Source organism: Oncorhynchus clarkii, chromosome 6 (genome assembly GCF_045791955.1).
Source record: "Oncorhynchus clarkii lewisi isolate Uvic-CL-2024 chromosome 6, UVic_Ocla_1.0, whole genome shotgun sequence".
Classification (NCBI taxonomy): Eukaryota; Metazoa; Chordata; class Actinopteri; order Salmoniformes; family Salmonidae; genus Oncorhynchus; species Oncorhynchus clarkii.
This window is the reverse complement of record NC_092152.1, coordinates 30,141,969-30,167,211: the sequence shown is the minus strand read 5'-3', so window position 1 is coordinate 30,167,211 and position 25,243 is coordinate 30,141,969. Positions and strand designations below refer to the sequence as shown.

Below are 25,243 nucleotides of genomic sequence, written 5' to 3'. Positions count from 1 at the left end.
TCTTGGATTTAGCTTATCCCTTCACATATAGTATACAATTTCATACGGCCTACTTTGGCACATCACCTTACAGTAATACAAGTTTGCCCTGAAAGTGATATCTATAAATATACCTGTTGTGTAGGTAATGATTGCAGTGGCCTATAGCTAATGTAACATTCTGTATGATAGCACAGACAATAATTGGGTTCTCAACTGTAACCAAAGAGCAATTGGTACACAAACCTGGGAGTATTGCAGTATCTGAAGAAATGCCATGATTCTATATTGGCTGTATTTGTGTGGTTCTGGGAGACTGTAGACTGCCATGGTGCAAGGAGGATAAAACACACCTGTATAGCCCAGGGTGGAAGATGGGGAACATTGATCTATCAGGACTTAACCCAAACCTGCAGCATGGGGGCGCTGAATTACCAGAGAATGGAACCAGCTCCACTCTGAAGCCCCAGTCCAGGACACACACTATGTATATTGATATGGTATTACAGACATTGATAAATAAACACTTAAACAATATGCAACTTTTTCTTTAGCAACTTTTGCTATTGTTGGCCAATGGTTTGTGTGTTGTGCATGCATGTTCCTTGCTTAAATAAGATGCTTCTTAAAAAGGCTTTTCTCCATTGTATCACTGTCTGAAGTAAAAAGAGCCTCTGACCGTATATTTTTGTTGATTCAGGTATGTTGATGGTGTCGCTTTACAAAGACTGGTTCGTAGCACCTAAGGTTTTCAATGCTGTATTCTCTCATTCTACTTCCTGTCTATATATAGAGCCTTGAAAGCCTACTTTCAGCATCTCTCCCATCTTGAAATTACTCATTTTTTAATTTATTTTATTATTTTGCAGGCTTTCCCTCCTTTCTCATTTTCATCCTCTTCTTCTCTAACTTTACACACTCTCCTTATCCTCCCTCACTTATCTACCTCTCTAACCCTACTTTGGGTTGAAAATCCCAGGTTCCAGCTTTGTGCTGCCACTGCGGCCCCAGCAGCCTGCTGCCATGCTCATGCTGCGCTGGGCTGGTCCCGGGCCGTGCTGGCTGTGGCTGTGGCTGTCTGACTGGCTCTGTGTGCGCTCTGGTCTGCTGTGGCCGCTGCCGGTGGACGAGCTGGGGGCCGGCTGGGCGGAAATGGTGCGCAGCAGGTGGTTCCGCTTCCGCAGAAAGTCGCTTTTTGCACCCAGACCAAAGCTGCCTTTCCGTAGGACCATGCGGGCACTGCTGGTCTTTGGTGGCCGGGAGCGCTGGTTGTACTCCAGCTGAGAGAGGTGGGTCGCATAGCCCTCAGTAATGAACTATTGGGACAGGCAGGGGAAAGAGACAGTCATAAAATGTAATGGCGTGCTGCATATAGTAAACTTCAGGGCCAGGACTAAACTCAAAATGTCAGAAGTGCATGTGTATCGTACCTGGCACTGAGCTTGCATCTTCTTGGAGGGTCGGCCAATGATGTAGATCTGGGAGGGAGAGAGGCCGATGGAGGTGTAGACGGAAATGTCTTTGGTAGAACCGTAGCCAGCAAAGATCTTCATGTGAGCCTGTGGAACCAGAAAATTACGTGTCATCTATAAATTCTGACCAAGACAACTTATTTTCTTGAAAATCTCTCTCATTATCTTTTTGTTTGCCCCATCTCCTCAATGATCTCTTCTCCCTTCATTGTCCCCCATCATGCATTTTGCACCATTCCCCTTAGCCCTCAACTACTTTTGAACCTACCCCCAGCCTGTTACCCACCTTCAGTCCCCTCCAGAAACCCACCACCCAACCCCCACTCCCATCCTGACCTCCATGAGTGACTTGAGGAAGTTGGCCTTGTGTCTGAGTGGGTCGTGGACCAGGCCGTCACAGAAGGACACGATGCCATGGGGAAAGTTATGCTGAGACAGCCAGGCCACCACTCTCTGCTTCTGCATGTCTGGACGCCCTGTCACATAGACGATCAGATAGCCCAGGTCCTGCCAGTGCCTGAAAAGAAATCCAATAGTATAAGAAAGAGTGGAGAGAGTGCAATACAACTATAGAAACAAAAACAAAGATCAATCATTTTGGTGGTTATGACTATCCACCAAGTGATGATGCCAGTTGCATATTACCTGACCACGTCGACTGCTCCGGCGCGCACTTTGGGGTCGCTCCCCATGATGGACACACTGGCAGCAAATGAGCCGTCTATACTGAACACCACAAACTCTGTCCCACGGGGAAGCACTGTCAGGTAGCTGTCTGCAAATGTGTGGTCCCCCCTGGCAGTGATGGGACACAAAATCATTTCATGATGGAGGAGGAGAGACGGATACAAATGGAAAGCAATTAAGAAACAGAATAAAAAAATATATTAGAGAAATGTAAAAGCGAGGTCACCACTTATCAGGCCTCAGGACTGGATTGGCTGAAAGAGGCCATAGAAGAGCGTGCCATAGATGCCAGTCTCACTTGACCACCAGTTTGACCAGATAGACACCAACCCCCAGTCTCACTTGACCACCAGTTTGACCGGATAGACACCAACCCCCAGTCTCACCTGACCACCAGTTTGACCAGATAGACACCAACCCCCAGTCTCACCTGACCACCAGTTTGACCGGATAGACACCAACCCCGAGTCTCACCTGACCACCAGTTTGACCAGATAGACACCAACCCCCAGTCTCACCTGACCACCAGTTTGACCGGATAGACACCAACCCCCAGTCTCACCTGACCACCAGTTTGACCGGATAGACACCAACCCCCAGTCTCACCTGACCACCAGTTTGACCAGATAGACACCAACCCCCAGTCTCACCTGACCACCAGTTTGACCGGATAGACACCAACCCCCAGTCTCACCTGACCACCAGTTTGACCGGATAGACACCAACCCCCAGTCTCACCTGACCACCAGTTTGACCAGATAGACACCAACCCCCAGTCTCACCTGACCACCAATTTGACCGGATAGACACCAACCCCCAGTCTCACCTGACCACCAGTTTGACAAGATAGACACCAACCCCCAGTCTCACCTGACCACCAGTTTGACCGGATAGACACCAACCCCGAGTCTCACCTGACCACCAGTTTGACCAGATAGACACCAACCCCCAGTCTCACCTGACCACCAATTTGACCGGATAGACACCAACCCCCAGTCTCACCTGACCACCAGTTTGACAAGATAGACACCAACCCCCAGTCTCACCTGACCACCAGTTTGACCGGATAGACACCAACCCCCAGTCTCACCTGACCACCAGTTTGACCAGATAGACACCAACCCCCAGTCTCACCTGACCACCAGTTTGACCAGATAGACACCAACCCCCAGTCTCACCTGACCACCAGTTTGACCGGATAAACACCAACCCCCAGTCTCACCTGACCACCAGTTTGACCGGATAGACACCAACCCCCAGTCTCACCTGACCACCAGTTTGACCGGATAGACACCAACCCCCAGTCTCACCTGACCACCAGTTTGACCGGATAGACACCAACCCCCAGTCTCACCTGACCACCAGTTTGACCGGATAGACACCAACCCCCAGTCTCACCTGACCACCAGTTTGACCGGATAGACACCAACCCCCAGTCTCACCTGACCACCAGTTTGACCAGATAGACACCAACCCCCAGTCTCACCTGACCACCAGTTTGACCAGATAGACACCAACCCCCAGTCTCACCTGACCACCAGTTTGACCGGATAAACACCAACCCCCAGTCTCACCTGACCACCAGTTTGACCGGATAGACACCAACCCCCAGTCTCACCTGACCACCAGTTTGACCGGATAGACACCAACCCCCAGTCTCACCTGACCACCAGTTTGACCGGATAGACACCAACCCCCAGTCTCACCTGACCACCAGTTTGACCGGATAGACACCAACCCCCAGTCTCACCTGACCACCAGTTTGACCGGATAGACACCAACCCCCAGTCTCACCTGACCACCAGTTTGACCGGATAGACACCAACCCCCAGTCTCACCTGACCACCAGTTTGACCAGATAGACACCAACCCCCAGTCTCACCTGACCACCAGTTTGACCAGATAGACACCAACCCCCAGTCTCACCTGACCACCAGTTTGACCGGATAAACACCAACCCCCAGTCTCACCTGACCACCAGTTTGACCGGATAGACACCAACCCCCAGTCTCACCTGACCACCAGTTTGACCGGATAGACACCAACCCCCAGTCTCACCTGACCACCAGTTTGACCGGATAGACACCAACCCCCAGTCTCACCTGACCACCAGTTTGACCGGATAGACACCAACCCCCAGTCTCACCTGACCACCAGTTTGACCGGATAGACACCAACCCCCAGTCTCACCTGACCACCAGTTTGACCGGATAGACACCAACCCCCAGTCTCACCTGACCACCAGTTTGACCAGATAGACACCAACCCCCAGTCTCACCTGACCACCAGTTTGACCGGATAGACACCAACCCCCAGCCGTTTGCTCTCTGGGATGATGAAGTACACGCGGCCGCTGCTGTTGGTCAGCTCCGTGTCAAAGTACACCCAGTCTCCAGATGGGGGCTGGGTCATGATGTGGATGTCCACCTGTAAACAAAGAGATATACGACAACTATGAACACAAACACATAGGATGTGCACATACATGTGCTGTGTGTTGGATTGAAAACAAATACAGATATGACTCATGGATGGAGGGATTAGTACATAAGATGGGAGGTATATATATATTTGTATATAGGCCTTTGTGTTACACACATACTGTTTTCTTTGTTGTAATGATAAATAAAAATAATGATTGCTCAGAGAGAGGGCCCACCTTCTCCCCTGTCAATGTGACCATGTCAAGAGGTCCGTACATGAAACGGCCAGTCACAACCTGCTGCCCATCTTCTGTGAACACTGCATCGTTCACACGATGATTGGCTGTCACATTCTGTCAAAGACACACACTCATGAATAGATTGAGACAATTACAGTGTTAGCCTATAGAATGAATCTCTTCAAGTGGTCAACACTGTTCTGATTGGACCAGACCGTACCCTGATCTTGACGTGGGTTCTCTTCCTGAGCCACTTCTCCCGAGGTTTGGATGGAGAGAACTCTGACACCTCCTTACCATCCAGCTCCAGTATGCTGGAGTTTTCATGCCTCATCACCTAAAAGAAACATATAGATGACCCCATACCTACTCACCATGCCTAGACTAGTGTAAAGGGGGCGAGAGGCACAGGCCATGGATGTTTGGGGGGCGAGTTTACCTGTCGCAGCAGGAAGGACACTACATCCGTGGACTCCCAGTAGGATGCATGGAAGAGGTGCGGTAGTGCCACCGTGGGGAAGGCTGTCAGGGCATCAGGGCAGTACAAGGCAAAGTCCATACGCTTGGTTCCCCACCAACGGGCTGCGACTGCACGGTGAGAGGGGGTACATGGGTAAGGGTGGGGTGGCATGGGGGCAGAGGGGCAAAAACATCCCAATACACACCCCTGGAAAGGTAAAAACATTAACCGTTTGAAGGAAGACTGCATTCATTCATAAACCACTATCAAAGCCCAGATAGTCCACAGCAGTTCCTCAGCTAGAAGGGAAGTAAGACAGGAGTTGAAGAGTGTTACTCCCAGCTGACAAAGCTTTGAAACAAATATAGGAGGGAAGATAATGTTTATGCAATAATTACATTGTTAAAGTTAGTACAAGAAACATGAGTCAATGTTAAAGCAGCATAGTTATTTGTATTAGTATATGAAACATGAGTCAATGTTAAAGCAGCATAGTTATTTGTATTAGTATATGAAACATGAGTCAATGTTAAAGCAGCATAGTTATTTGTATTAGTATATGAAACATAAAGAAACGGGAAGATGGGATTAAAAAGACACCAAATAAAACTTAACTAAGTGGATTCACACTGGGACCGTCACTGATCAATTCATGTTTGCCTCCAGAACAGGCCGGGACAAAAATATCTGTGGAACCTTATCTGTTACAGTGTCCATAGGGCTCTACCACATGGCAGTGGTAAAATGGTGTGATGGTTTTGTAAACATATCTTCCATTTTGTTGGTGGTGGACTTCTCATGAACTCACCTATGTTCAATGGTGTTAACTGTGAGGCAGAGACTGGCAAATTGGGCCAGTAGCCTTCCCGCTATATCATTTGGATGATGGGTATGTTACACTTTTAAAGTGTAAAGTTTGTTGGGACTATTGTATACAATAGACATATTCCACCAGGGAAGAGGGTTGGGGTCAGTCCTTTCAGAGCAGAGTTCATCATAGAAACAGAGAGGGAGAGTGAGTCAAGCTGGGAGATGTCTAGGGCAGCCAAGAAGCATATTGAAAATAGATTGATTGCACAATAAATTAGGATTTAAAGAAGAGGAGGATAGGAGTCAGTAGTAGCCTCAGCCTGGCTTTGGTACAGAGTTGATAGGGTCCATTCCCTTAGAAGAATACCTTGATCCACCTCTGCCTGGGAGTCCAGGGAGACCAGGTCATATATGGTATAATCCAGGCCAGCTGACAGGTGTCTCTCTAACTGACCAGAGCCACAGGGGCTTACACCTCTGTTAGCGTCTGGGTCTGCCTCTGGGTCTGGTTGTGGCTCGTTGTCTGTGTCAGTAGATCCTCGGACTGGATCAGTCTTTTCTTTTCTATGGGATTTAGGGGGGCTTCTCAGGGAGAATTTGGTTTGTGATGTCAGGGCGATTTGGGACAAAAGGCTGAGTTTTTTGGTTTGGTTAATTTGGCATGGTTGTGCTATGGGAAACAAAACAAAAAGAAAGAAACCAGGTGAAAATGATTGATGGATAATGACAAAGGAAATTGGTGTCATACTGTATAATGCAGTTAATTCCAGTTTACAAAACATACATGTGAAGTACTTTTGCTACGAGCTGCATTCACAACCTGAAAATGTCTTCAAAACAAAATATTAAATTGAGTGTCTGATTGGTCCTCTGATGAACTGAAAAAAAGGTTATAATTATTTATTCAACAAAACCCATTTTCATACTTTTTTTCACAACATATTGTGCACTCTTAGTTTTGTTGTATTCCTGAACAGTGAAAAACGTTTTCCATGGCATTTCTTCCAATAACCATGAACTAGAAATGATCTCATCAACGCACTATTGCAACTTCCCAACTGAGTACATGGTTAGTAAATGTTTTTAAAGCCATGTGATACTTCTGTAGGTGTTATTAGGCCTTATATAGGACATATCCACTACTTTGGGAGAAAATCTTTACATCAAACAACAGAAGCTTGGTCACCTTGGCAGACAGTGCGACAGGGAGCGAACAATGCAGGAATGATTCAGCTAAACGGGTCTCTACATGCATGGCAAACATTAAATAAATGCAGAACGCAGCCTTTGCATTTATATTCAAACAATGGGTCAGAGTAAGACAGACACGCAGTGAAAGGAGGTGAGCTTTGGTTTCTTTAGTAGTAGAGTGATAATCTTCTGGCACATTGTATTTGAACAATGGACAACGTCCACTGTTTGCTCCCTCTATGATGAAGGGGCTTAGAGCAGTGCAATCCATCACAGGTGTTATAATGTGTTGGCGCTAGCTAGCAGGTAACTATGTGGTTATTCCGTGAATGCAGGCACAACTGGGTCCCTACAGAGCCGCTCGGGATCCGGTGCACTGAGTGATGTGTGCAGTCTGAGTAAGGACGGTTAGAATGAGCGAGAGAGAAAAGATTGAAGGAGTGCGGTGGAGTAGGAAGAGGAAGATAGAACAGGACAGAAAAGAAAAGAGAGGGTCGAACTAAGGAGAGAGAAGAGATTGACTGAAAGAGGAGTTGAGAGAGAGATACTTGTGGTAACGAGAACACTTACTGTTGGCTATGTTGGTGGCAGTGTAACTGTCTGCCATTCCTGAAACCTGGCTGGCAATGCTGACCTCACTGGCCCTGCGCAGGCCCCGGCAGTGGGGGCCCGTAACGGGGGAGGAGGGGTACGAACTGTCCATGAAGACACCACCATGAGACTGAACAACATCCGCTATTGAGTCGAAACAAGGAGATCCCATTAGACATAGACAAGACAAGAGGAGGATGAACAGCGAGGGAACAGGATGAGAAGGAGGGGGTTGCAACCAAGAAATGTGATGGACCACACCATGGTTTCAGAAACCAGCAGGTGCCAACATCAGATTTCTTGGACAATCAGTGAGTGATCAGATAGTGGACTGATTAATACAACAGCATGTTAAAAGTGAGATGTTACTCCATTGGTTGTCACAGCACTATGCCTCAAAGTTTTTAATATCTGTCAAATGATTAGCTGGATTATTATTACCATGTATAACTAAAGTGGTAACAGTCTCATTTAGTATGTGAAGCTAATCAACATGTTGTTGTAACAAAAAAGTCAGGAGATACTATATTCACCACCATCACAAGCAGAAAAACACAAGGATACATAATTACAATGCAAGGGGCAGGGTTCCATGATTCAAGCCGACATCTGAGCAACACAGTCCGTTTAGCTTCCAAGCCTCAGATTTGGCAAAATCTACCAGAAGACAGTTATGGTTTATATGGAGACCTTTGCCTACCACCTTAAAACACAATCCCCAACTCTTGTATATGATGCTGAGGAGATGCTGCGGCAGCAAAGAAACCACATCACAACAACGAGTGCAGGAAGTGGCACGCTATTTACATACCATTACAAAGGACATAAATCATTTATGGCATTAGCGAAACACAGCAAAACAAGGACAGACTCTTCCAGGTCAAGGTTTCATTCACTGTGGTACCCATTGCAGTCTCTGTAAATCATAAAAATGTTTAGAGATTCTGAGGGCCATGCTAATGAGCTATAATAAAGGCAATGAACTGAATCCTGCAGAACGAGGGCTCATATAGGACATGATTGACCTGGAACAGCCAGTAATGTGACCCCAACTCTTGAGTGGGGTAACATTCCCAAAGCATTCTAATACACCAGTATTGGTAAGGGTGTGAAAACATACACACAGACAAAGTCAGTGTGGAAAGAGGGTGCAACTAACACAAAAAGACATGTACGACACAGAGTATGAGACATCGGGGGATGCAAGTGAAGAGGAGAGGCTACACACACTCTAGAACAGCAGGTGTGGCCTTGAGGGAGCCCTCCTGCCAGTTTAGCACGGGCACAGGGATGCAGGTCTCGCTGATAGGTTCCTGACAGCGGAAAGAGAGGGGGGTCCCACTATCGAGCAGGAGCTGAGGGTTGCTCTGGACTGTCTCCACTAAAGGGGGAGGTGGGTGATCAGAGGGTAGGGTTTTCAGGGTAAGGGGGTAGGTTTTTTCAGAGATGGGGGCAGGAGATCGAGAGAGGGGAAAGGAAGACAATGAAGACACAGAAAACATGAAACATGAAAACTGTGAAACAGGATTTGCGAGTCAAGCCCTTAGAGCTACAGGAAATACTGCAGTAGGAGTAACTAAGGCAACAACAGGTTGTAGTAGAGCTAAGGGGAGCAGGATGATGCTGTTCTTGGATTCTAATTCAGACTCTGTTGGTTCTAACCAAAGTCATATACAGCATACAGTACATTTGGAGTATTCAGAGCCCTTGAGTTTTTCCACATTTTGTTACGTTACAGCCTTATTCTAAAATTGATGAAATAGTTTTTTCCCCCTCATCAATCTACACACAATACCCCATAATGATACATGTTTTTTTTTAACGTTTTTCAAATGTATTAAAAAGAAAATACTGAAATATCACATTTACATAAGTATTCAGACCCTTTACTCTGTACTGTGTTGAAGCACCTTTGGCAGTGATTACAGCCTCGGGTCTTCTTGGGTATGACCCTACAAGCTTTGCACAGCTTTATCAAGACAAAGGAGATGATTGTGGACTACAGGAAAAGGAGGACCGAGCACGCCCCCCATTCTCATCGACAGGGCTGTAAGTGGAGCAGGTTGAGAGCTTCAAGTTCCTTGGTGTCCACATCACCAACAAACTAACATGGTCCAAGCACACCAAGACAGTCGTGAAGAGGGCACGACAAAACCTATTCCCCCTCTGGAGACTGAAAAGATTTGGCCATAAGACTCCTGAACAGCTAATCAAATGGCTACCCAGACTATTTGCATTGTGCCTCCCCCGGGAACGCTGCTGCTATTCTCTGTTATTATCTATGCATAATCACTTTAATAACACCACCTACATGTACATATTACCTCAATTACCTCGACACCGGTGCCCCCCGCACATTGACTCTGTACCGGTACCCCCTGTATATAGCCTCCGCACATTGACTCTGTACCGGTACCCCCTGTATATAGCCTCCACATTGACTCTGTACCGGTACCCCCTGTATATAGCCTCCACATTGACTCTGTACCGGTACCCCCTGTATATAGCCTCCACATTGACTCTGTACCGGTACCCCCTGTATATAGCCTCCACATTGACTCTGCACCGGTACCCTCTGTATATAGCCTCCACATTGACTCTGTACCGGTACCCCCTGTATATAGCCTCCACATTGACTCTGTACCGGTACCCCCTGTATATAGCCTCCACATTGACTCTGTACCAGTACCCCCTGTATATAGCCTCCACATTGACTCTGTACCGGTACCCCCTGTATATAACCTCCACATTGACTCTGTACCGTAACACCCTGTATATAGCCTCCACATTGACTCTGTACCGTAACACCCTGTATATAGCCTCCACATTGACTCTGTACCGTAACACCCTGTATATAGCCTCCACATTGACTCTGTACCGTAACACCCTGTATATAGCCTCCACATTGACTCTGTACCGTAACACCCTGTATATAGCCTCCACATTGACTCTGTACCGTAACACCCTGTATATAGCCTCCACATTGACTCTGTACCGTAACACCCTGTATATAGCCTCCACATTGACTCTGTACCGTAACACCCTGTATATAGCCTCCACATTGACTCTGTACCGTAACACCCTGTATATAGCCTCCACATTGACTCTGTACCGTAACACCCTATATATAGCCTCCACATTGACTCTGTACCGTAACACCCTGTATATAGCCTCCACATTGACTCTGTACCGTAACACCCTATATATAGCCTCCACATTGACTCTGTACTGGTACCCCCTGTATTTAGCCTCCACATTGACTCTGTACCGTAACACCCTATATATAGCCTCCGCACATTGACTCTGTACCGGTACCCCCTGTATATAGCCTCCACATTGACTCTGTACCGGTACCCCCTGTATATAGCCTCCACATTGACTCTGTACCGGTACCCCCTGTATATAGCCTCCACATTGACTCTGTACCAGTACCCCCTGTATATAGCCTCCACATTGACTCTGTACCGGTACCCCCTGTATATAACCTCCACATTGACTCTGTACCGTAACACCCTGTATATAGCCTCCACATTGACTCTGTACCGTAACACCCTGTATATAGCCTCCACATTGACTCTGTACCGTAACACCCTGTATATAGCCTCCACATTGACTCTGTACCGTAACACCCTGTATATAGCCTCCACATTGACTCTGTACCGTAACACCCTGTATATAGCCTCCACATTGACTCTGTACCGTAACACCCTGTATATAGCCTCCACATTGACTCTGTACCGTAACACCCTGTATATAGCCTCCACATTGACTCTGTACCGTAACACCCTGTATATAGCCTCCACATTGACTCTGTACCGTAACACCCTGTATATAGCCTCCACATTGACTCTGTACCGTAACACCCTATATATAGCCTCCACATTGACTCTGTACCGTAACACCCTGTATATAGCCTCCACATTGACTCTGTACCGTAACACCCTATATATAGCCTCCACATTGACTCTGTACTGGTACCCCCTGTATTTAGCCTCCACATTGACTCTGTACCGTAACACCCTATATATAGCCTCCGCACATTGACTCTGTACCGGTACCCCCTGTATATAGCCTCCACATTGACTCTGTACCGGTACCCCCTGTATATAGCCTCCACATTGACTCTGTACCGGTACCCCCTGTATATAGCCTCCACATTGACTCTGTACCGGTACCCCCTGTATATAGCCTCCACATTGACTCTGTACCAGTACCCCCTGTATATAGCCTCCACATTGACTCTGTACCGGTACCCCCTGTATATAACCTCCACATTGACTCTGTACCGTAACACCCTGTATATAGCCTCCACATTGACTCTGTACCGTAACACCCTGTATATAGCCTCCACATTGACTCTGTACCGTAACACCCTGTATATAGCCTCCACATTGACTCTGTACCGTAACACCCTGTATATAGCCTCCACATTGACTCTGTACCGTAACACCCTGTATATAGCCTCCACATTGACTCTGTACCGTAACACCCTATATATAGCCTCCACATTGACTCTGTACCGTAACACCCTGTATATAGCCTCCACATTGACTCTGTACCGTAACACCCTGTATATAGCCTCCACATTAACTCTGTACCGTAACACCCTGTATATAGCCTCCACATTGACTCTGTACCGTAACACCCTATATATAGCCTCCACATTGACTCTGTACCGTAACACCCTGTATATAGCCTCCACATTGACTCTGTACCGTAACACCCTATATATAGCCTCCACATTGACTCTGTACCGGTACCCCCTGTATATAGCCTCCACATTGACTCTGTACCGTAACACCCTATATATAGCCTCCACATTGACTCTGTACCGGTACCCCCTGTATATAGCCTCCACATTGACTCTGTACCGTAACACCCTGTATATAGCCTCCACATTGACTCTGTACTGGTACCCCCTGTATTTAGCCCTACTATTGTTATTTACTGCTGTTCCTTTATTTGTTATTCTTATCTCTTTGTTTATTTTTATTTATTTATTGTATTTTCTTAAAACTGCATTGTTGGTTAAGGGCTTGTAAGTAAGCATTTCACCTGTTGTATTCGGCGCATGTGACAAATAAAATTGTATTTTATTTTGGGAGTTTCTCCCATTCTTCTCTGCAGTTCCTTTCAAGCTCTGTCAGGTTGGATGAGGAGCGTCGCTGCACAGCTATTTTCAGGCCTCTCCAGAGATGTTCGATTGGGTTCAAGTTCGGGCTCTGGCTGGGCCAATAAAGGACATGCAGAGACTTGTCCCAAAGCCACTCCTGCGTTGTCTTGGCTGTGTGCTTAGGGTCGTTGTCCTGTTTGAAGGTGAACCGTCGACCCAGTCTGAGGTCATGAGCGCTCTGGAGCAGGTTCTCTCACTCTGTACTTTGCTCTGTTCATCTTTCCCTCGATCCAGACTAGTCTCTCAGTCCCTGCCGCTGAAAAACATCCCCACAGCATGATGCTGTCACCACCATGCGTCACAGTGGGGATGGTGCCAGGTTTCCTCCAGATGTTAACGCTTGGTATTCAGGTCAAAGAGTTCAATCTTCGATGGTTGTCCTTCTGGAAGGTACTCTCATCTCCACAGAGCAACTCTAGAGCTCTGTCAGAGTGACCATCAGGTTCTTGGTCACCTCCCTGACCAAGGCCCTTCTCCCCATTTTAGAATAAAGCTGTAACGTAAAAGGGAAGGGGTCTGAATACTTTCTGAATGCACTGCATAGAGTTCGGCCATTTTATTTCTTCATTTTTCTCAACTTGAAGCTATTTTCGGTGCCTCTCACTATAGCAATCAACAGACCACTGGCAATAGGTCTCGGAGACATTCCCTGTACGTGTGGGAGAGAAGTCAAAAAACAAACATAATCCATCACATTTGTCAGTTTCTACACACTCTGCTACATCCCACAGAGTCCCCAATGGTTAATCAAAACAAGGGCTATATAACCAATGAATGTAACAAATGAGTACATTTTTTGTTTGCATATATTTCCACAACAGATATATGCTCATACAGGTACTGGCTTGTGTGTGAGTGTGTGTGTCTGAGTGAACTCTTCCAGCTCTCATTCCAGGGTGCTCACCCAGTAGAGCGGAGTTGCCGTCCCCCAGGGGGAAGCGTGTGTAGCGGGGTACATTGAAGGGGGGCAGGAGGTGGAACTTCTTCTCTAGGAGGGGCTCCAGGCGCGAGGCCGAGGGGTCGGCTGAATGGAACAGGTTGTAGACCTGCTGGCAAGCTGGGCGCAGCTGGGCCACTAAGGGGAGACAGACGTTGACAGGCATAAAAGAAGGAGAAGGGGGTTTCAAGGAGATAAGACCCCATAGTACCTCCTTGGTTTTCACTTCCCGATTCATAGCCCAAAAATGTTCACATATTAAAATAACACATTTTTAAAGCACTTTATTAATTTTCCCTCTGTTTAGGTGGGATTACCATCCAGCACAGGAATGACAGTCTTCCTCAGGGCAAGGACAAGGCCCAGAGGAGAGCCGAAGAGGAAGAAGTCTGCCACCTCAAAGTCAAACCTCCCCAGACAGCCTGCATCCTGGAAGGTGCTGCTGCTGGACCTGCGGGAGCACGGGTCAGTCCGCAGGACACTGGAGTGGAGGCTGAGGGGAAAACAATAGACAAACAGCCAGAGTCAGAAAGAGGGAAGCAGAAAGACAGATCAATGTAGGTAAAAGATTACAGCAACCCATGACTCTACAATATCACAAGCATAGCCATACCCTTCTCAGTACAGTGACATACTATTATCCATCAGCTACATCAATTATGTCATGTAACTGTAGTAACATAGATCCTGTCACACCTGGTCAGGAAGGCCTGGTGGTGTTTGATGGTGTCCAGCTCGTATGTGGAGTCTCCACTCCTTTTGCGCGGCTGCTGTCTCTTGGAGTCGTCTGGTCCTCCTGAGCGGGGGATGTCGATGTTGCTGAGGCTCAGGTGGCGGCTGCCCTCCAGAGTGGGAGAGGCAGAGCCGTGCCCACTGTTTATGATGATGCCTGGGGAGAGGAGGTCCTGGTCCTGCAGGGAGGGATGAGGGGGGGGGGGGGGGGGGGGGGGGCAGAGGATGGGGAATGTATGCTGAACTTAACTGACATGCAAACGGCACCAGACCTAGGTTGGACGCTGGATAAGTGTGCTTCTCAGCGGAGAAATGTGGTGGTGAAATAGTAGAGTGTTGTAACTTTTATTTTGAGCTACTAGGTGAGTGAGTGTCTGTGATTTGGAGTATGGGTAACGATGTAAAGCTTAGGAACAGAGAGAGTAAATAAGCATCAAGGTTTAGGTCTTACCTGTACGCTGATTACACTGCCCCTGCGGCTGCTGTTCTGGCTGTCACCAATAGTTTGGTTGCTGCTGCACAATGCGTCAAACCCCAGGATCCCTCCCACACAGTCCCCAATCAGGCACACCTACACAGAGGTCACAGGTCAATTTACTAAAACAGATCAGGTCATTAGATATCCAACAGGATGCAGATAACGGCTTCCAACCCCTTTTAAAATAATCAGCTGTAATAACCACATAATCAAACACACCCACACATTTGCAGGCGCACATAAGTAAAAATAATCTGTCAAATAATGTGAGCCTCTGACAATTTGTTAGAAAAATGTAAACTAAATTCAATTTGCGACAAATATTGAATGCTAGTGTCAGAAAACATCCACATAATTCAGAAACAGAAAACACCCACATAATTCATTTGGTGCTGAAAGGATTCAAATCCAAATGATGTTTTTCATAAGAAATCTCCTCTTTGACTTGGAAACATGCTCTTGCCATTTTAGAGCTCCAATTAAAGAGCAGGCCATGCCCGTATCAACGGAGAGGCTGACAGGCCCGTATCAACGGAGAGGCTGACAGGCCCGTATCAACGGAGGGGCTGACAGGCCCGTATCAACGGAGGGGCTGACAGGCCCGTATCAACGGAGGGGCTGACAGGCCTGTATCAACGGAGAGGCTGACAGGCCCGTATCAACGGAGAGGCTGACAGGCCCGTATCAACGGAGAGGCTGACAGGCCCGTATCAACGGAGAGGCTGACAGGCCCGTATCAACGGAGAGGCTGACAGGCCCGTATCAACGGGGAGGCTGACAGGCCCGTATCAACGGGGAGGCTGACAGGCCCGTATCAACGGGGAGGCTGACAGGCCCGTATTAACGGAGGGGCTGACAGGCCCGTATCAACGGAGGGGCTGACAGGCCTGTATCAACGGAGAGGCTGACAGGCCCGTATCAACGGAGAGGCTGACAGGCCCGTATCAACGGAGAGGCTGACAGGCCCGTATTAACGGAGAGGCTGACAGGCCCGTATTAACGGAGAGGCTGACAGGCCCGTATCAACGGAGAGGCTGACAGGCCCGTATCAACGGAGAGGCTGACAGGCCCGTATCAACAGGGAGGCTGACAGGCCCGTATTAACGGAGAGGCTGACAGGCCCGTATTAACGGAGAGGCTGACAGGCCCGTATTAACGGAGAGGCTGACAGGCCCGTATTAACGGAGAGGCTGACAGGCCCGTATTAACGAAGAGGCTGACAGGCCCGTATTAACGGAGAGGCTGACAGGCCCGTATTAACGGAGAGGCTGACAGGCCCGTATCAACAGGGAGGCTGACAGGCCCGTATTAACGGAGAGGCTGACAGGCCCGTATTAACGGAGAGGCTGACAGGCCCGTATTAACGGAGAGGCTGACAGGCCCGTATCAACAGGGAGGCTGACAGGCCTGTATCAACGGAGGGGCTGACAGGCCCGTATTAACGGAGAGGCTGACAGGCCCGTATTAACGGAGAGGCTGACAGGCCCGTATTAACGGAGAGGCTGACAGGCCCGTATTAACGAAGAGGCTGACAGGCCCGTATTAACGGAGAGGCTGACAGGCCCGTATTAACGGAGAGGCTGACAGGCCCGTATCAACAGGGAGGCTGACAGGCCCGTATTAACGGAGAGGCTGACAGGCCCGTATCAACAGGGAGGCTGACAGGCCCGTATTAACGGAGAGGCTGACAGGCCCGTATTAACGGAGAGGCTGACAGGCCCGTATTAACGGAGAGGTTGACAGGCCCGTATTAACGGAGAGGCTGACAGGTCAGTAGCAGCTCCTCACCTGGCCAGAGAAGGTTGCCCCGTTCAGGGACCTGATGAAGTCATTGTACACCTGGTTGGCTCTCATGATGACGGTGGCCACAGCCTCCTGGTACTGGGGGGCGGAGGTGGCCAGCAGAGGCAGGGCAGCCAGGGGGATGTGGTCCTGACTGCTAGACAGACAGCTCTCATCATAACTGTATGGGCTGAGACTGAAGCCAGGGATACACACACAGGGGAAGGTTAGTAATAGTAGTAGGTTGTGTACACAATATCTACGGTTGTGTAGAGTGTGTGTGTCCCTCACTTGGTCACCAGGGAGAAGGCCTCAGCGCAGATGGCAGGACAGGGTACCAGACGGATGGCGATGCGGCCCAGCGCAGTGGGATAGTGCACGCGCATCACTGCGTCAAAGGCCGTGCTGATAGTGTTGATGTCACCTTGCTTACTGGTCTGGTCCCCTCCGCCCGTGTCCAGGATGTTGCCCCCATGTAACACCAGGATCAGCACATGAATCTTAGAAGGCTGCAGACATTGCTGGGAGGACAGGTCCTATTATGGGGGATGAAAGGAGGGGGGATGGATGGAGTGAATGGGAGGTAAAGAGAAAAGGCAGGATGAGGGACATTAGAGAGATCTGTTAAACGCAAGGGAAATGAAGCCATTCACCCATAGAACCATGCTTCTGGCTTGGCTACTAAAGTATCATGACCACCGACAACATGCTTCTTGACTTACTCACAAAACCACACTGAGACAATAACAAGGCTTTGTGGTTGCACACACCTCTTTAGTATATAGCGAAACATCTCATTGTGTGTTCAGCTTGCACTTCCACTTCCTTCAGATATGAAACTCAGGAAGCATATACAGTTTGTGATAACTACACCCTATCCAGCAACAGCATGCCTGTCCAGCTTTCCTCTTCACACTCAGAGCATCATTAAGAGATGCTGACCAACCTACACCCCAGCTGGTCACACTGCAAACGCTTCCAACTTTAGCCAACCACTACAACAGCAAGAAAAACCAAGGGCAGAGACACATTTGTATACAAATACAAAACCACACACATAAAAAGGGAAAATGTAAATGTGAAGTTTTTGTGTGTTCAAAAACTCACATTTTTCACAGAGGCTGTACACAATACACTCCACGGCTACAGTTCAGAGAATATTTCATAAGGGATAGGGGGTTTGAGGAGTAGAGGGGGTGGGCTAGGGAAAAGACAGGAGCAGGGCAGTTACTACTGGGTCTGTTAGGGTGTCTGTGGATCTACTCTGGCCCATAATGCAATGGGACAGGAAGTTTACTTACTGACTGGTGCTTGGTTACGGTGATGGTGGGAATGGTAGAGCTATAGGCTTGGCTGCTAACAGAGCCACGCATCTGAACACAAGAGGACAGAGAGTGCTTGAAGGAGTCCACCTCTCTGACTGCCACCACTAAAGCCCTACACAGAATATTCACTTCAACACCTACTGTTAGGCTTGAGCGCTTTAGTGGCTGGGTGACTGGGATTTAAGTTTCCCTTTAGCTCATACCTCCTGCATGTTTAATGTTGATATTTTGTCTGAATATGATCTCAGCCAGACCGCATCTACAGTTGAAATCGGAAGTTTACATACACTTAGATTGGAGTCATTCAAACTCGTTTTTCAACCACTCCACAAATGTTTTGTTAACAAACTGTAGTTTTGGCAAGTCGGTTGGTTAGGACATCTACTTTGTGCACGACACAAGTCATTTTTCCAATAATTGTTTAAAGACAGATTATTTCACTTATCACAATTCCAGTGGGTCAGAATATACATACACTAAGTTGACTGTGCCTTCAAACAGCTAGGAAAATTCCAGAAAATGTCATGGCTTTAGAAGCTTCTAAAAGGCTAATTGACATCATTTGAGTCAATTGGAGGTGTACCTGTGGATGTATTTCAAGGCCTACCTTCACACTCAGTGCCTCTTTGATTGACATCATGGGGAAATAAAAAGAAATCAGCCAAGACCTCAGGAAAAAAATTGTAGACCTCCACAAGTCTGGTTCATCCTTGGGAGCAATTTCCAAACGCCTGAAGGTACCACGTTCATCTGTATAAACAATAGTACTCAAGTATAAACACCATGGGACCACACAGCCGTCATACCACTCAGGAAGGAGACGCCTTCTGTCTCCGAGAGATGAACGTACTTTGGTGCGAAAAGTGCAAATCAATCCCAGAACAACAGCAAAGGATCTTGTGAAGATGCTGGAAGAAACAGGTCCAAAAGTATCTATATCCACAGTAAAATGAGTCCTTTAATTGACATAACCTGAAAGGCCGCTCAGCAAGGAAGAAGCCACTGCTCCAAAACCACCATAAAAAAAGACAGACTACGGTTTGCAACTGCACATGGGGACAAAGATCGTACTTTTTGGAGAAATGTCCTCTGGTCTGATGAAACAAAAATAGAACTGTTTGGTCATAATGACCATCATCATGTTTGGAGGAAAAAGGGGGAGGCTTGCAAGCGAAGAACACCATCCCAACCGTGAAGCACGGGGGTGGCAGCATCATGGTGTGGGGGTGCTTTGCTGCAGGAGGGACTGGTGCACTTCACAAAATAGATGGCATCATGAGGAAGTAAAATTAGGTGGATATATTGAAGCAACAAATGGACTTCCAAATGGACAATGACCCCAAGCATACTTCCAAAGTTGTGGCAAAATGGCTTAAGGACAACAAAGTCAAGGTATTGGAGTGGCCATCACAAAGCCCTGAACTCAATCCTAAAGAACATGTGTGGGCAGAACTGAAAAAGCGTGTGAGAGGGCCTACAAACCTGACTCAGTTACACCAGCTCTGTCAGGAGGAATGGGCAAACAATTCATCCAACTTATTGTGGGAAGCTTGTGGAAGGCTACCTGAAATGTTTGACCCAAGTTAAACAATTTAAAGGCAATGCTACCAAATACTAATTGAGTGTATGTAAACTTCTGACCCACTGGGAATGTGTTGAAAGAAATAAAAGCTGAAATAAATCACTCTACTATTATTCTGATATTTCACTTTCTTAAAATAAAAGTGGTGATCCTAACTGACTTATGACAGGGAATTTTTACTAGGATTAAATGTCAGGAATTGTATAAATGTCAGTTTAAATGTATTTGGCTAAGGTGTATTTTTTTATTTCACCTTTATTTAACCAGGTAGGCTAGTTGAGAACAAGTTCTCATTTGCAACTGCGACCTGGCCAAGATAAAGCATAGCAGTGTGAACAGACAACACAGAGTTGCACATGGAGTAAACAATTAACAAGTCAATAACACAGTAGAAAAAAAGAGTCTATATACATTGTGTGCAAAAGGCATGAGGAGGTAGGCGAATAATTACAATTTTGCAGATTAACACTGGAGTGATAAATGATCAGATGGTCATGTACAGGTAGAGATATTGGTGTGCAAAAGAGCAGAAAGGTAAATAAATAAACAGTATGGGGATGAGGTAGGTAAAATTGGGTGGGCTATTTACCATTAGACTATGTACAGCGATCGGTAAGCTGCTCAGATAGCTGATGCTTAAAGTTGGTGAGGGAGATATAAGTCTCCAACTTCAGCGATTTTTGCAATTCGTTCCAGTCACAGGCAGCAGAGAACTGGAACGAAAGACGGCCAAATGAGGTGTTGGCTTTGGGGATGATCAGTGAGATACACCTGCTGGTGTTGCCATCGTGACCAGTGAACTGAGATAAGGCGGCGCTTTACCTAGCATGGACTTGTATATGACCTGGAGCCAGTGGGTCTGGCGACGAATATGTAGCGAGGGCCAGCCGACTAGAGCATACAGGTCGCAGTGGTGGGTGGTATAAGGTGCTTTAGTAACAAAGCGGATGGCACTGTGATAAACTGCATCCAGTTTGCTGAGTAGAGTATTGGAAGCTATTTTGTAGATGACATCGCCGAAGTCGAGGATCGGTAGGATAGTCAGTTTTACTAGGGTAAGTTTGGCGGCGTGAGTGAAGGAGGCTTTGTTGCGGAATAGAAAGCCGACTCTAGATTTGATTTTAGATTGGAGATGTTTGATATGAGTCTGGAAGGAAAGTTTACAGTCTAGCCAGACACCTAGGTACTTATAGATGTCCACGTATTCTAGGTCGGAACCATCCAGGGTGGTGATGCTAGTCGGGCGTGCGGGTGCAGGCAGCGAACGGTTGAAAAGCATGCATTTGGTTTTACTAGCGTTTAAGAGCAGTTGGAGGCCACGGAAGGAGTGTTGTATGGCATTGAAGCTCGTTTGGAGGTTAGACAGCACAGTGTCCAAGGACGGGCCGGAAGTATACAGAATAGTGTCGTCTGCGTAGAGGTGGATAAGGGAATCGCCTGCAGCAAGAGCAACATCATTGATATGTACAGAGAAAAGAGTCGGCCCGAGAATTGAACCCTGTGGCACCCCCATAGAGACTGCCAGAGGACTGGACAGCATGCCCTCCGATTTGACACCCTGAACTCTGTCTGCAAAGTAGTTGGTGAACCAGGCAAGGCAGTCATCAGAAAAACAGAGGCTACTGAGTCTGCCGATAAGAATATGGTGATTGACAGTCGAAAGCCTTGGCAAGGTCGATGAAGACGGCTGCACAGTACTGTCTTTTATCGATGGCGGTTATGATATTGTTTAGTACCTTAAACATGGCTGAGGTGCACCCGTGCCCGGCTCGGAAACCAGATTGCACAGCGGAGAAGGTACGGTGGGATTCGAGATGGTCAGTGTCCTGTTTGTTGACTTGGCTTTCGAAGACCTTCGATAGGCAGGGCAGGATGGATATAGGTCTGTAACAGTTTGGGTCCAGGGTGTCTCCCCCTTTGAAGAGGGGGATGACTGTGGCAGCTTTCCAATCCTTGGGGATCTCAGACGATATGAAAGAGAGGTTGAACAGGCTGGTAATAGGGGTTGCGACAATGGCGGCGGATAGTTTCAGAAATAGAGGGTCCAGATTGTCAAGCCCAGCTGATTTGTACGGGTCCAGGTTTTGCAGCTCTTTCAGAACATCTGCTATCTGGATCTGGGTAAAGGAGAACCTGGAGAGGCTTGTGCGAGTAGCTGTAAACCTCCGACTTCAACTGTACGTAACATGTTACGAATTTTGGGTCTGGCTGTCATGGTGTTGTTGGTATACCAATGTTCAGTTGAAAAGCCCTTCACCCTCCCAAGTACCTACCTCATCTAGTCTCTCCTCGCTGGCTGCCCTCTCATAGTCCCCTGCCATATCCTTGTACAGCTCTCCTGCAGAAACATCCAGAGACACACTTTAACGTCGAGAATCAGAGTAATATAACACTGTCGGTAAAAAAAGACACTGACACAAACTCCATCTCCTCGGTCTTGCCTATCTCCCATAATACAACACATAGGGTTCGTCTCCATACCAGGGTTGTCTTCTGCGTCAGCCGCCTCAATCTTGTCCATGAGGTCATTGGAGTTCCACTTGGCGATCTCCTTGGGGAAAACCTGTTCATCATCTGACAAGTCCTCTGTGGGGAGAAGGGACAGGATTTGTTTTACCAGGTGTCCATATTACCAAGTATAACACCTGTTAAGTCAATGTGCCATTTTATCCCACCTACAATATATTCAGCAGTGGTGGAAAAAGTACCTAATTTTCATACTTGAGTAAAAGTAAAAGATACCTTAATAGAAAGTTACTCAAGTAAAAGTGAAATTCACCCAGTATAGTACTACTTGAGTAAAAGTTTAAAAGTATTTGGTTTTAAATATAAGTATCAAAAGTAAATGTAAATGCTAAAATATACTTAAGTATCAAAACTAAAAGTAGAAATAATTTCAAATTCCTTATATAAAGCAAAGCTGACTGCACCATTTTCTTGTTTAAAAAAATGTATGGATAGCCAGGGGCACACTCCAACACTCAGACATTATTTACAAAAGATGCATTTGTGTTTGTGAGTCCACCAGAACATAGACAGGCAGTAGGGATGACCACGTGTTCTCCTGGTAAGTGCGTGAATTTCACAATTTTCCTGTCTTGCTAAGCATTCAAAATGTAACGACCCCTTTGGGTTGTCAGGGAAATGTATGGAGTAAAAAGTACAATATTTTCTTTAGGAATGTAGTGAAGTAAAAGTTGTAAAAAATATAAATAGTAAAGTACAGATACCCCCCAAAACGTAGTACTTCAGTAGTACTTTAAAGTAATTTTACTTAAGTACTTTACACCACTGATATTTAGGTCCCTGTTTTTCAAAAGTTATCCATCTGGATTTTGCCTATCAGATAGGATTAAATGCATAGAAATAGAATGAATAGAACGGGGGTGTCCCCATTCAAGTCCATGATTCATCCTTTCTTTTCATTATATTTCTATGCATTTAATCCTACCCTAGAGGCGAAATCCAGATAACATTTAAAAAACTGGGTCCAGATGACCAGTCACAGATCATTCTCAAACATTCTGTGACAAGGAACACGGAACTTTTTAGTCATTTATATGTTCACAAATGTGAAAGGGGCTTCTGTGTACTGGCTGAGTACAGATAGATATAAACACACAGTACACCCTGATCTCTACCATAGGATATTATCTGGCCATGTGGCTAATCATTGTAGATAAATATTAATACTGATAAAGTAATTACTACCCTGAATTGTATGTGTTCCTTTAGAAACCATAGTGGTTTTGGAATAGCATAGCCTCCTCAATCAAATCACCAAGCCACTGGGATCTTTCAGTGAAATCACATTACACAACCTGTAGCCTATGCACTTCTGCTTTATCAAAAGGTCACCACTCAAACCTCCAAAACAATGTTTTGCTGGTCCTCAGTTGCACAGATCAGGGAGAAGCTCAGTCCAGGTAAAGAAGCTGAGCAGTATAAAAGCTGCTATGTGAGCGGGAGCATTTATCGGAGTACGCTCAAACACTTTTCAGCGTGAATTTATTCGGAGGTCTTTGTGGGCTATACTCAGCCTTGTCTCAGGATGGTAAGTTGGTGGTTGAAGATATCCCTCTAGTGGTGTGGGGGCTGTGCTTTGGCAAAGTGGGTGGGGTTATATCCTTCCTGTTTGGCCCTGTCCGGGGGTGTCCTCGGAATGGGCCACAGTGTCTCCTGACCCCTCCTGTCTCAGCCTCCAGTATTTATGCTGCAGTAGTAGTTTATGTGTCGGGGGGCTAGGGTCAGTTTGTTATATCTGGAGTACTTCTCCTGTCCTATTCGGTGTCCTGTGTGAATCTAGGTGTGCGTTCTCTAATTCTCTCCTTCTCTCTTTCTCTCTCTCGGAGGACCTGAGCCCTAGGACCATGCCCCAGGAATACCTGACATGATGACTCCTTGCTGTCCCCAGTCCACCTGACTGTGCTGCTGCTCCAGTTTCAACTGTTCTGCCTTATTATTATTCGACCATGCTGGTCATTTATGAACATTTGAACATCTTGACCATGTTTTGTTATAATCTCCACCCGGCACAGCCAGAAGAGGACTGGCCACCCCACATAGCCTGGTTCCTCTCTAGGTTTCTTCCTAGGTTTTGGCCTTTCTAGGGAGTTTTTCCTAGCCACCGTGCTTCTACACCTGCATTGCTTGCTGTTTGGGGTTTTAGGCTGGGTTTCTGTACAGCACTTTGAGATATCAGCTGATGTACGAAGGGCTATATAAATACATTTGATTTGATTTGATGATTCAAATGATGCTACAGAGCAGTAGCATTCATGTGTCACATTGGTTTAATCATTCCATGGTCTGACATGCAATGGTCATGAATGGATACAGTGTAAGTACTGTGGCACTACAATGACAGAATGTTGCAACTATATGCCTACTAACAGACTTGATTCTGTTAATTTAATTACAAACATATTTATGCATATTACATATGCCTGCATGTATGCTTTTGTCATCCTTGTAATCTCTATAAATTATATTACCATCTGATCATGGTAATCTTAATGAACGGCTCATACAGAGACAAGGCATGGGTGTTCTCAGCTCTTATGATATGCTACTGTACTGCCCACAAGGAAAATGTAATGAGGAAAAGATTCCATGGAACCAATGTCTGTACTTACTGTCCTATTACATTACAAACCCCACCAAACTGCTGCTCTAGAAATCCTTGCTCATTATGGCAATGTTTTCAGAGTTCATTATTAAGGGATTAACTCATGAAGAGACTGAGTAGGCTTGCTTGTATAATAAAATTGTTACAGTGAAGTACTATTTCATTATGTTTCAGCATTTAGTTTCCACATTTTAATTGATTTAAAATGAACCAATCAGGTGTCCAATGAAAAGTTGAAGACCCCCGATAGCCAC

The 25,243-nt window shown here is 46.6% G+C and overlaps 1 protein-coding gene across 9 annotated transcripts in view; it reads right to left on the bottom strand.

Annotated features, from left to right (window-relative positions):
* Positions 1-880: 880 nt before the first annotated feature.
* Positions 881-25,243, bottom strand: part of LOC139410950 (membrane-associated phosphatidylinositol transfer protein 2-like) — a 90,610-nt gene continuing 66,247 nt past the window's right edge. For 2 of the 9 annotated variants that reach the window (XM_071156647.1, XM_071156651.1), the window contains 20 exons: positions 22,343-22,447; positions 22,135-22,199; positions 18,256-18,327; positions 17,246-17,490; positions 16,961-17,150; positions 15,146-15,265; positions 14,659-14,873; positions 14,280-14,455; positions 13,930-14,100; positions 9,081-9,233; positions 7,832-7,996; positions 6,438-6,740; positions 5,240-5,388; positions 5,021-5,137; positions 4,798-4,914; positions 4,417-4,565; positions 2,097-2,246; positions 1,788-1,968; positions 1,410-1,538; positions 881-1,295 (listed from right to left, as the gene is read on the bottom strand). In XM_071156647.1, the coding sequence (XP_071012748.1) occupies positions 936-1,295; positions 1,410-1,538; positions 1,788-1,968; positions 2,097-2,246; positions 4,417-4,565; positions 4,798-4,914; positions 5,021-5,137; positions 5,240-5,388; positions 6,438-6,740; positions 7,832-7,996; positions 9,081-9,233; positions 13,930-14,100; positions 14,280-14,455; positions 14,659-14,873; positions 15,146-15,265; positions 16,961-17,150; positions 17,246-17,490; positions 18,256-18,327; positions 22,135-22,199; positions 22,343-22,447 (3,332 nt within the window). In that variant the 3' untranslated portion in view covers positions 881-935. The remainder of the gene's footprint in view (positions 1,296-1,409; positions 1,539-1,787; positions 1,969-2,096; positions 2,247-4,416; positions 4,566-4,797; positions 4,915-5,020; positions 5,138-5,239; positions 5,389-6,437; positions 6,741-7,831; positions 7,997-9,080; positions 9,234-13,929; positions 14,101-14,279; positions 14,456-14,658; positions 14,874-15,145; positions 15,266-16,960; positions 17,151-17,245; positions 17,491-18,255; positions 18,328-22,134; positions 22,200-22,342; positions 22,448-25,243) is intronic. The other 7 variants (XM_071156652.1, XM_071156648.1, XM_071156649.1 and 4 more) reach the window with 7 other exon arrangements.